The 12509-nt window shown below is 41.5% G+C and overlaps 1 protein-coding gene across 1 annotated transcript; it reads left to right on the top strand.

Annotated features, from left to right (window-relative positions):
* Positions 1–345: 345 nt before the first annotated feature.
* On the top strand, positions 346–2040 carry LOC115026708 (pancreas transcription factor 1 subunit alpha). Its single transcript, XM_029459638.1, has 2 exons — positions 346–943; positions 1771–2040. The coding sequence occupies exons 1-2, from the start codon at positions 364–366 to the stop codon at positions 1806–1808; spliced, it is 618 nt and encodes a 205-aa protein (XP_029315498.1). The 5' UTR covers positions 346–363; the 3' UTR covers positions 1809–2040.
* The last annotated feature ends 10469 nt before the right edge of the window (positions 2041–12509 follow it).

Genomic DNA, 12509 nt, shown 5'->3' with positions numbered 1-12509 from the left:
TTCGGAGTGTTTTTTGTCAATATTAGCGGGCCTACTTGAGGGGAAGTTTATAATTGGACACGTGTTTTCCCCGCTTTTCTGTCGTTTGGAGATCAACTGATTCCTTTGTAATACGTTTTTAAAGCAATGAACGATCTACAAGGAGGGGTAAAGTGTTCTTAAGAGTTCCTTTTCAGCCTTTAGAATTGGCCAGAGCAACCCGCAGAGAAACATGAAGGCTCTGGAAGTATTTAATCCGGGAGATGTGCCCGTGAGGTTGTCACACAGCAGAGATTCAGGCACATGCAGGTAAAGAGTCAGTTTATTAACGGAACTCTGCGCTTTAGAAACGGGGAAAGAAACATAATCTATTTATTTTAAAATATGGAGGACATGCTTTTTGACTTTGACCAGGATGACACCACGGATATTACACTTTGGGGACAAGTGGACCAAAACTTCCAGTTTCAGAGCCAGGTGGACACCTTCCTGCTGGACTACAGCACGGCCACCGGCCAGATCTCTCCCTGGTCCAATTTTGGCAGTCAGTCTATGTTCCCAGATGCACAGCTGACCTTCACAGACCTGGACGTGCAGTCTCCGGGGGCGGACGTCTGCGGCGAAGGGGAAAGCTCCTCCATAGATGACCCCCTAGAGCTGACCAAGCACAGGGCGCGGCGCCTGGTGCCCCATCAGCCCTACAAGGTGCAGCGATATGCCGCCAACATCCGCGAGAGGAAGAGGATGCTGAGCATCAACTCCGCCTTCGAGGAGCTGCGCTGCCACGTACCGACGTTTCCCTACGAGAAGCGGCTGTCCAAGATAGACACCCTGAGGCTGGCCATAGCGTACATCGCCCTGCTGAGAGAGATCCTCATGTCAGGCTGCGACCCCAAATCCTATGTGGACGAGTGCATGAAGAATGGCTACAAGAATCACACCAACGCCATCTGGAACACAAGCGGTGAGCTGATCCCCATCATTAGCCCGTCATAAAACTGTCATTAACTCATGCCGGAGTCGTTAGTTGCAGATGAGATCAGAGTAATGTTAAGCTTAACTTCAGTCAGTTTAATGTGTTGACAGGAACATTATATATCCATTATTTTAATATGGCATCAGTCATTTTCTAAATGTTTGGGAATTGTTTTAAAAGTGTTTTTTTCCCTGCAGAATATTAGATAAACTATATTGTTTACCATATATCATAATCCACATCTACATGCAAATAAGTCCTTTCATAAACATCAAATAACTGATGTTAAATCTTCAATTACATTTCTGCTGATTAGCCAAATATGGCTCATTATCATTATAATAGAGGACATAATCACACACAGCACAAGCCTGCATTCACACTGCGGACACAGTACAATGATCCATTTACCACAGCACTTTAATAGTGAATTAAAATCTAATGTTTTTTTACAGGACATAAATAACTCAATGTTATTCACAGTGACTGACATAAAGAAAATGTGATTCTAAGCAGCTTGCTGTGTGTTAGCTGCTTTCTTTTATCCCCAGGTGTGCTTTCCTCGGGCATTTGCTCTTAAATGAGCCCCATTTTATCAAAACACAATTACCTGTATTCTTACTTCCTCTATGCACTTAACTAATTCTGTGGGAATCTGTTCTGAAGCCTCTTTATGAGGCTTTTTGTTAGGAGTGAGTGTGCGTCCATTCTTTACCCCCAGACCTCGGACTTGTTAAACAGTCATTAAAATGTATCAAAACTTATGTGTTTGTCCTGTTTTTGTCTCCTTCTTCCCCCGTGCTCCCCTTTCCCAGACCTGACAGCCCGCCTCTCTTGGATAAAGTGGGATTAACTGAGGAACATGGGGCGCCCTGAGTGTGGAGATGGCAGCGGGGAGGAGGTTCAGGTTTGTTCCTCCCTCCTCTCTACATGTCAAAGACAGGCGGCCGGCCCGCAAGACAGAGCCGACAGATCGACATCTGCAGACTTCTCATCGGGTCACACACCTCAGGCTTTCTCAACCTCACCCACTCCTCCGTCCTCCGTGGCTTTTAATATTCTAATTTATTGTTGACTGGTAATTGAGAGCCATTGTTTCTGGGGCTGGGGTGGGAAAGAGGGTTGGCATTGTTTGCCCAAATAGATGGCACTTGTGACGGAGAGAGAGAGAGAGAGAGAGGGACTCACTGGCATGAGACTGAATGGACTTCTTAAGGGCTCATACTTCTGCATGTAGCCCTGAAGTGTTTTCTGGACTCCCGCTCATTAGTGTGCGAGTCGATGTGTCGATCAAAGAGCCTTGATCATGGAAATGAGACAATGGGCGTGAGAAGCAGATCAGTGCAATGTGTTTTAGCATGTCAGGTGCAAACAAGCAACAAGGCTAGTAGTGTTTCATGTGCAACCTCCATCATCTTTTGTATTATTTATTTTTAATTATGCCGTTTTTATGACAAAATACTTTTTGGTAAATGTATTTTAACAGTTGGTTATTTATTGTTCTGTTCATTGTGATTTCCTCTACATTTGAAGCTACTTCATAATATGTGAAAGTGTCATTTTCTGTAAAAGGATAAACTCTCTTTCTGTGATAGTTTTATGTCCCTACTTTTCTCCACTTTGGTTTTATATAATATCTTTTTGTATTGAAGTTTTTTGATCAGTTTCAGGGGTCAGTCAAGCACCTAAATATAATCTCTCTCTGTCTCTGATTTACTTTCCTGTTAGCTTTACAGATGGCTCAAACTCACACTTAGATTTGGATGGATATTTCTGTTCATACCAGAGGGTTAAGTTCAACCACTTTCTTATCACACACAGCCCATAAATGTAGTCAACACTGAGGACGGTGAGTCCAGGTGGAGCGCTGTGCTCACCGCATGACCTGGCTCAGTGAAGAAAAGTGTTTCAGGTGTCGATCACTGCTGCACCTACCAGCATGACGGATGGACTGCTGGTGCAAGTCCAGCCAAGCCTCAAAGTCACTGTTAAACAGGACAAAGGATTTTCATGTAGAGGTTGAGATACACACACACACACACACTTCTAACAGGGTGGTTTAAATTACATTATATTTCAAATTCAGAACGTGTTTTGTTTTGTGTTTGATGCAGTGGCATCAAAAAAAAACAAAAAACGATAACAGCTGCAACTGGCTTCATCATGGAACTATAGTACACATTTGTGAATGGACAGTGGTGGAGAAAGTATTCAGATCCTTTACTTAACTACTAATACCACACTGTGAAAATACTCTGTTACAAGTGAAATACCTGCATTGAAAATGTTATTTAAGTAAAAGTATGTAAGTATACTCAATCCAGATGAATGTCCCCTGTGCCTGTTGTACTGTTATATATTACATTATTAGATTATTACTACTCATGCATGAATGTAAAAACATCATTGTACTGTTGTAGTTGGATGAGGTGGAGCTTCTTTTTAACTGTTAATTAATGATTATTTTCATTATAGATTAATCATGATTATTTTCTCCATTCATTTATCAATTGTTTGGTTTTTAAAATGAGAATAGTGAGAAATGCCGGCGGTGCGAGTTACAACGCAGCGGTGTGTAAGCAGCTTAACGCTCTCAGATAAATGTAATTGAGTAAAAAGTTCAATATTTCCCTTTAAAAAGTTGTGGAGTAGATATAGAAAGTTTCATGAACATAAATCCTCGAGTAAAGTTCAAGTGTTGACTTGATGACAGCGGAAATTCAAGGGATCGCCCAAGTTATTACAACCAATCCTGAGGGGGACATCAACGTCTACCAAATTCCAAGGCAATATAATACATGCAAAAACTCATTGTTGAGACATTTCACTCACATGTCCACCTCATGGTGGCGCTACAGAGACAGACAGGGCATCATCAAAGTCATTAGCATTTATCCTTTGGTGACCATGAATGTATGAACAGAATGTCCTGACGATACATCAATACCTATTGAGACTGACATTGCCATTCCTAAAAATCCCAAGAAAATAATGTAAACCCAAAATATCGAGTGTTTCCCATCACATGACAATGTAGCACTGCTCAAAACAGCCACTTCAGATGCGTCTATATGATGCAGTATGTAAAGTATGTAAAGCATTGTGACGCTAAATGTCAAGGCTAATTTATTTCAACAGTGTTGTTTCATATAGCCTGAGCTTCTCTCCCAACAGTCCACTAAACCAGTCAGATGTATAAAACAGGCGAAAGGATTCAACAACGTACCCATTCTTCTTCTACACATGTCATCGTAGTGCCACTAATGGAGCCCTTGGGAAACAATTAAGAGGCAACCCAGTTATGATATCTACTCTTAAGAAATAGCTTATGGATGTATGGTATGTATAGCTGGTTTGAGAGTTTTATTTATGAGATGCAAATCTTTTAACCAACTTACTTGTAATCATGTGCTGGCACAACATCTTGTATTAGTTGAAAAGTTGTATTAGAACTTAATGAAAGTGCTGTAAAATTAAACTGGACTTCTACTGTGTCCCTGTGTGTGAGTGTGTGTGTGTGAGCGTGTGTGTGAGCGTGTGTGTGAGCGTGTGTGTGTGAGCGTGTGTGTGAGCGTGTGTGTGAGCGTGTGTGTGTGAGCGTGTGTGTGAGCGTGTGTGTGAGTGTGTGTTCAGGTCACTGCTCCTACAGGTGTCACAGATGTTGTCGTGACTCCTTCTACATTCTGAATACATGTTTGATTTAAATAACAAAAGACACCCTGGATTATAAACCGGTTGTAAGAACATGATAAAAAAGAAAAGAAAAGAAGTATTATTTAGTATAGGATCATACCCTATTAATCCTAGCTATTACCACATTTACAAGTGACCTTTGTGGCACTGTGATGCTCAGTGACCCCTAGTGGTATTGTTTGGCTAAAGCTTTTTATGCTTTAAAATCAATAGCTTTATGAAAAATATGCATCATTTAATGTTGTATAATATTTGTTAAGCTCTTTGTTTGTATATTTAGTATATATATATATATATATATATATATATATAATATTATATATATAATTATATAAATATATATATTCAGGCTGCACATGTCACATACAAAGATAGATAAATATAAGAAATATATTTACCTAAATTTGTACAAACAATTACAAAAATAGCAGTTTAGTATTGTGATTATTTGTGAAATGATTGTTATTTTAAACAAGTTCATTGTGGTATTATTTGTGTGTTGTAGTTGGAGAGTGGCGTGGAGGATTTATATCCTGAACCAGATATAATCAATACAATGAAGAGATAAGGTTTAAGTAGAGAAGCATCATGTATGAACTCTGGCTGCCACTATTGAAGGGTAATATTTCAATAGGTCATATAAATGTAACCCGCTAATTCACATAATGACATATCAAGTAATAAAATAATAACTAAAATGAGTAATTATTTATATTTACATACATGTAGTTGAGCATTATTGACGTGTGATAGCCGTCCTCAGAGGAAACAAACACAAAGTATAACACTTTCATTTCTTTTCTTTTCTGAATTATAAAACTCCATTAAAACTGATCAAACTCAACTGACTGATGAAGCTCATGCTGTACAGCTGAAAGCTCCAGAGCAAGATGGAGTTATTTTCTTTTTTGTCAAACAATAAAACCGTCCATTTATTTACCGTTTCTATTTACTTATTCAAGAAACCAAATGATAAAGTTTATAAATCCAATGTGACTTGACACCAGCAAGTATTTTCAGCTGGAGATCGTGACCCGTCGAAAGCAGCTCCGAATACCATTCAGATGAGATATGATTCGGCCAAGCGGAACATTTTGGGTGCCAGAATGAGTAAGACTCCTCCAGTCTGTGGACTACATCAGGCTTCTTTTTTTTTTTTTGTTGCATGGACGTAGTTTATTGATTTAACATCCACTGACAAACACTGTGAGGTTGTCCTGCCGTCGGCCGGCAGGTGTGTTTATCATGTTGGTGTGTCTGTGGAGTCTGGGCCTTGCACTTGTAAATGTAATTAGTGCATCACATCCTGTTGGAACAACGTAGCGGCCTGCATGGAGGAGATCTGAAACAGCCCTGTCGAAAGGTTTGTTATGTCGAAACAAAATATCTGTGGCTCAAAGTTCATGCCAAAATCTATTATTTCTTTTTTAAACTAATGTGGTGTTCACTGAGGTAACCTTAGGGATGACAAACAGTGTGTTAAAGAGAAAGTATGGCTTCTATATCACAGGTACTCTGCAGGTAACAGAGAGAGAGACACGTATCTCAACCCCACAGCAGCAAGGTAAAACTCCATGTCCATAGCGTGTGATGTTTAATATCATCCAGCCAGTCTTACATGTGCAAGAGATGCCATTTCAGACCGGGTGTGAAGAGATCTCAATGCTCAACAATTTATCATTTCCTTTTCCAAAAACTGTCAATCATGCTGTTCTTATACACTGTTTGTACTTAAACCTATGAACAGCAATGCACTATCATTTGCATATAACCCACGTAATCATGAGCAATGACATGTGACGCAGTTTAAACAGTGACAAACTCCGCATATGGTGGAGGTCAGGGTGGAGGTCAGGGTGGATGGGTGGGTCCAAAAGTCGACCCAGGACACCGCTGTTCATGTCCCGTGTGAAACCAGAAGTCGACACCGACTTATTTGTCACGTAACATCTGTACTTAAGTAAAGCCTCTTCCATGTGTGTTTTAATCCAAACCACAATCTTTTATTAAACGTAACCAAGTAGTTTTGTTGTCTTAACAGCTTCTGCACTGCAGCGGCGTGTGCGCACTGAACCCTCGTGTTGCTGGACAATCGTAGGAGAACGTACGAAAAAACCTAACCACTTGTGTAAGATATCAAAGGAACTGTTGTATGTTGTATGAGGATACGCTGAGAACAATGTTGATGTGTGTTCTGTGTCTCTCATTGCAACTGGTTAAGAAAGTGTTCCTGTATATAATACTTCAAAATATATTGACATGCAATATATTTATGAATATTAAACTGTGACCGTGCAGACACAATCTCTGCTGGTTCTTTTTTTTTGGAAGACAGGTATTTAAAGGTGTACAACAGTGTTCTTAATCTGTGCACACCTCTGCTCAGAACGGTTTTTATTTCTTGTAAAAAAGTAAATACATTACGCAAAACAGACTAACCCAAATACCGTACAAAAAACAAACAACCACCGATCTCAAAAATAACCTAAACGGCTGACTCCCCAGAAGCCTCGCACGCTGCACTCATCACCATGGTGACCCGGTGTGTTGGCACTTTAATAGCTGTGAACCTCTAGTTAAACAGCTCACCTGTTCTTCTCATTACGGCTCCTCTTCACCAACGCTCCTCGCCTCAGAGCAAATAGCTCAGATCAGAGTGTGTGAAGGAGAAATGCGGTGTCGTCTTTACAATGTGTCCCGGTGGGCCTGCCCTCGAGGGCCCTGAACAGTGGGGGGCCACGCATGTGAAGCCTTCTCAGATGAGCACTGGAACATTCAATAATGTCCTCCTCGGATTAGAAGTGCAGCCCTCCTGGTGGCCGGAGCATGTGCAGAGGAATAAACAGCTTCTCAGGCACTAAGGTGTTGGGAGTGTGAGCTAAGACAGCTATCGGTGTTAGCAGTGAAATAAAACACACATTACACGCCTCAGAGTGTAACTTACATTATTCTGCTTTGGGCCTCATGGATAAGATTCATTGCCCTGTAGCTTCAGAATAAACAGTCCAGTCTTTAAGAGAGCTGAGGGTGTTGTTGGTGACACAGGTGACATTGAGCGAGTGACAGTGGACTGTAAGTGCCACCCCCGTGTTGACATCCGGTGATCTTCACCCTACTTGTCCTAGCCCAATCAGCAGAACAAATAGCACTACTGTTTGCCCAGCCTCCTACAAACAGCCCGAGCTGAGTCTAACCTCGCTACAGCCCAGTCTTGCACCTGGCTGAAACATCTCACTGCAGAGCCTGGGCCAGCCGTCATGCCTACCGTGGCACCAGGGTCACAAGTGCAGCACTAATTACGCAACATTATTTGCGCAGGAGGCTGCCTCATCAGCACAGCCGCTCCGTCATTTGTTCTGCAAATTCACTGTGACCCTATCGACAAGACTCCCCTCTCCCTGTGTTTGGCCTGGTTAAAGTGCACATTCTGGAAGTAGTACATGCATAATGAATATAATTGTGTTGTAGCCAACATAATTGCTCCAGCAACACTGTTTTTTGTAACTGTCAAGTCAATGAAGTGCATTTGAGTTGAGCGTGGGTTAAATGTGAGGTTTGGGCCGAGAGTTCTCTGCTCTTGGACAAAACTGATAAAATAAACAATCTGCGGCCTCTACAACTAATCCATGTGTGTATACATGTGTATAAATATGTAGCTCAGGTGCTGGAGCAGGTCGGCCATTAATCATGAGGGTACGTGGTTTGATCCAACTATCCTTGTCCGCGTGTCGAAGTGTGCGTGACTGTGTAAGGGGGGGGGGGGGGGGGGGTATGTATGTCGCTTTGGAAAAAGGCACCTGTGAAATTCATATAATAGATATTTTCCAAATATCTTTTTAGATTTTCAGCTTAATTTTGATGAACAGTTGGGGTTTTGGAACTGGTACCTTACCTAACAGATACAGCATGTGCCTGACATGGACACAGTACTGTATATCATAATTTATTTTCTCCACGCTCAACGTCTCCCATAGGGTGTAAAGCCTTGAAGAGCTCCACATCAAAGCTGGGCTTGTTCATTGGATGTCCATAACTCTACAGGGCAGAGTCAGGTACAGAGCACATAGGTTTTTGGGGTGTGTGGTGGTGGTGTGTGTGTCTGCCCTGTTTCTCCTCCATATCCAGATATCAAAGCAAACTCTGACAGTGGGGGACTCAGGCATCCCGGGGTCCTTTCTACACAGGAGACAAAGCATCGAGCAGCGAGTCTGCATCGTATTAAACAAAGCCTAAATGCTTCAAGCTGTTACACACTCCCCAATGAAACCTTTATGAAAGGGCCCCTAATGCGATTTCAGAAACACCTTGTCATCAGCCCTGGGGCAGCAGAAAGCAGAAGTGTGGATATATGAATGAATGGGCGTAACTGAGAGTTACTGAAGAACAACTCTATGAGTGGAGGTGCCTATGGTTTCATTGCCCAATATGTACCTCTCATGGATATTACCTGATGTTTCATTCACTGTTGAGGGCCTCTGCTAAATACAGGCTCTTATTAGAAATACGGCCTGTGACCGCTTTGGTTATTTCCTATAAATGGAAGCTTGTGTCAGTGTGACGCTGCAACTGTCGCAGAAGAACTTGAGAAGCATCTAACTATTTTTAACAAGAAAGAAAGCAAAGCTTTACTTGTTCAGTTTGGTACCATTGTTCTTTTGAAGTTATGTAATGAGATGTTTTTTATATAAGGGCTGCAATGTCTTTCATTCGTATTTATTTGCTAAATTCCGAGTCTGACGTGCAAGTTCTTATTCAGAACAAACTTGTGAGTCACATTTTCACAAGTTACTGGAAAAGAGCTGCGCAATAAAAACAGACATGTCTTTTGTTTTTGTCAAACTCTGGGGAGCAACCCACTTCTCAGTAAAGCCCAGGGGTTTAGTCCAAAAACAGCAAAAATATTTATTTTTTAAAAATGTAATTATGGTAAGTATTACACCTTTATTATATCAAGAAAGATAAAGGTCTAAAGAAGAATTAGCTGAGCTGAAGTCTTTGAATGTGTGTTAGTGTACGGTAGTGTACGTATGCTTTTTGCAGGTATTATTGACCAATTGATTCAATGGGTATGACCACATCTTTGGCCACTTTGCAAAGCTAATGAGTATGACACTACTGTGCATCATTCAACCACAATTTATTGGTTATATTACCTTAGAAATCCAGAAATTCTCTACAATGAGAACCAGCTGGGCCTTTCCTCTGCTGAACATCTTTGACTCATCTTGAATCACTTTCTGACACACACACACACGCACGCACTTACAAGTGCATGTATGTAAAAACAGATGTAGACAATGCATTCAATAATCAGGTGATAATGTATACTGTACATAAGGTTTAAAGCCCATACACACACATACACCAGCAGACACATGCCATGGCTTTAGATCCTCTTGCCAAGATCATTTGGGGTGAGCCTCGCAAGTGTTTGTGGGGGTTGAAGTCAAAGGTAACCGATCCTGGCAGGCATATGGACAGTAAAATTCCACTCATCGCAGCCTCTAACAAATCATCTCTTCCATAACTTCCCTCACACATCCATAGCCCTCTCTGTCAGATCAAAGAGGGAGGGAATCATCACACATCCATACATTTGGCCTCTTTCCTCTATTTTTTCTTCTTCTTCTGTATCCTTCTTTTCTTCTTCTCTCAAAACCTGGTTCTTATCTCTCAACACCTCTCGGATTCACTTCTTGTCTCGCGACCAGTCGTTTCTATTTACGAGGTTGATGTGAAGGCAGAAGGCCCCGTGCATGCATGCGACAAGGATGTGTTTTCAATGATGTGACATCAGAGAGGATCTGGGCTTATTCAGGCCGTGCCCTCGACCCATGTGGAGCTGGTTTTAAAGGTGTCAGACAAGACAGAGGTGCGTCATTCTGCTCAGCTGAATTATGACCCGAGCTCATCTTTGATCTGAGAGGCCGGTCATCCCTCTCTCTCTCTCTCTCTCTCTCTCTCTCTCTCTCTCTCTCTCTCTCTCTCTCTCTCTCTCTCTCTCTCTCTCTCTCTCTCTCTCTCTCTCTCTCTCTCTCTCTCGAATCACAGACCAAGAATTCCTCTCTTCTCCAATGAGCGCTGGGTGAGACATACATGAATCACTTACTGACATCCACAGAGGATAAAAGAGCCAGTAACTTCCTCTTATGCATATAACAGAATGCATTTCCATTTCAAAACGTTTTTAAACTTTGCCTAGGTCAGTTCAGAATAAAGGTTTAATATTGAATCAACGTCAATGGGAAAAGCTCAAACTTATTTAGATTTTACACGATAAAAAGAGTTAAATTACAAAAAAATGTGTATGCTGTCGTGCCAATTTTGCAAGAATGTTTGCTAAATTACCATGTTGGTTTCCTCACAGTTTTTCACATTATGTTTTTGCAGTGGAACATGATCGGAAATTAATTCTAATAAGTTTGAGACTCGAACAAGTTCTCATCCTCACCAACTGCTGCTTGCCTCTTTGAAAACGAGCTCGCTTATCATTGTCCCAGAGAGCATATACAGTGGATGGAAAAGTGTGCTGGCCAGGGGCCCCTCTCGCTCCTTTTCTTCTCGTGTATATGCGGAGCCTTTCACACAGACGCTGTGCAGGATCTGCTTCTCAATCTGCAAGTCACAGCCTTCTCCCCAGAGAGCGGAGGCCTCCTGCAGCTGAGCCAGGGAGCAGGAGGTCAGAGGGCATAATCAGGGAAAGTGTGCAAGTTCCTCCTTTCATGCGATGCACCGCACTTATTTGAGCATTACTTTCATATTTGCATGTGTGAAACATTACCTGCTTTATAAAGAGGTTGTATGAAGTCGACCAGTAAAATGTAACCACACTGCGCCCTGTACGGAGGCATGCCAGGGTCTAAATTAAGAGCGCTGGCACGGAGTAAAAGTAGTGTGACAGTCACCATCACCAGTGGGACCCAAAACACAAAGCAGACCAGAGTTTCTTATAGGCCAGGGGAACTTTGAAGGGAGATACAGGATATGTTCCAATTCCAAGCGAGCACTCGTGGGTTTAACGAACGCTGTGCAACTTTCAGGAGGTATTCAGTTCTGCGCCACTTAGAGAGACTAGTCTCCCCGGATGTGTAGAACACACATAACACGGGCACATGCACTCAAGATACTGCAGTTTGATTATTTTGAGATAGTCTTGGAGAACTACAGTGTGAATTAGCTAAATTGCTTCCTAATAAGAGGCAATTATTCAGTACTTTTCACTCACATTAACAGCTGAAGCCTTGTTTTCTTAATACTATGAGGAACATCATCCAATGTTATGTTTTTGTGGGTAAAGTAGCCTACTTTACAAAAAGGGTTATGTCCTTATAATAAACAGAAATCATGTCCTAAATGCATATAGTCAATATTGTATTTCTAAAGATTATATTCTAAAACATTAGGCTAATTAAACAGATCGCTTCTAATGTCAAGGAAATTATATTTGATTCAAGATACATGTTGCAAGTAAGATCTCTTTTATTTATCTTGTTGTTTCAGTTTTGAAATATATAATGACTTGTGAAAATACATTTCTTCTCACTTCAACAGAACACTGACTATAGCCACAAACCCACAACGATTTAGAAATCTCAGGTCAGTCAGCTGATTTGAACAAACTGCATTTTGGCAGTGGATAAATTCAGCTGTATAATGTGAGCCACCTGTGCTCCGTGTAGGGAAAACATGACATGACAGATGAAGAGGTGGACCACTGACAAAACGCATGAAGACACCGTCCACTGGAGGTATCCGCAGAAACCGGAGAGCTGCTCGGTTAGTTTAAGCCTCCTTCCTGTTTGACTTCCACATTATAGGAACTGTGAGAGCGTACAGACTTGATTCGATTACAGATCAAGCG

Source organism: Cottoperca gobio, chromosome 21 (genome assembly GCF_900634415.1).
Source record: "Cottoperca gobio chromosome 21, fCotGob3.1, whole genome shotgun sequence".
Lineage (NCBI taxonomy): Eukaryota > Metazoa > Chordata > Actinopteri > Perciformes > Bovichtidae > Cottoperca > Cottoperca gobio.
Note: the sequence above shows the minus strand (reverse complement) of the source record. Positions and strands in the feature narration are given on the sequence as shown.

Excerpts from the sequence above, each read along its gene's own strand:
- LOC115026708 (XM_029459638.1), top strand. The coding sequence starts at position 364 with ATGGAGGACATGCTTTTTGACTTTGACCAGGATGACACCACGGATATT. Across the intron at positions 944-1,770 it reads CGCCATCTGGAACACAAGCG|ACCTGACAGCCCGCCTCTCT; the intron begins GTGAGCTGATCC and ends CCCCTTTCCCAG.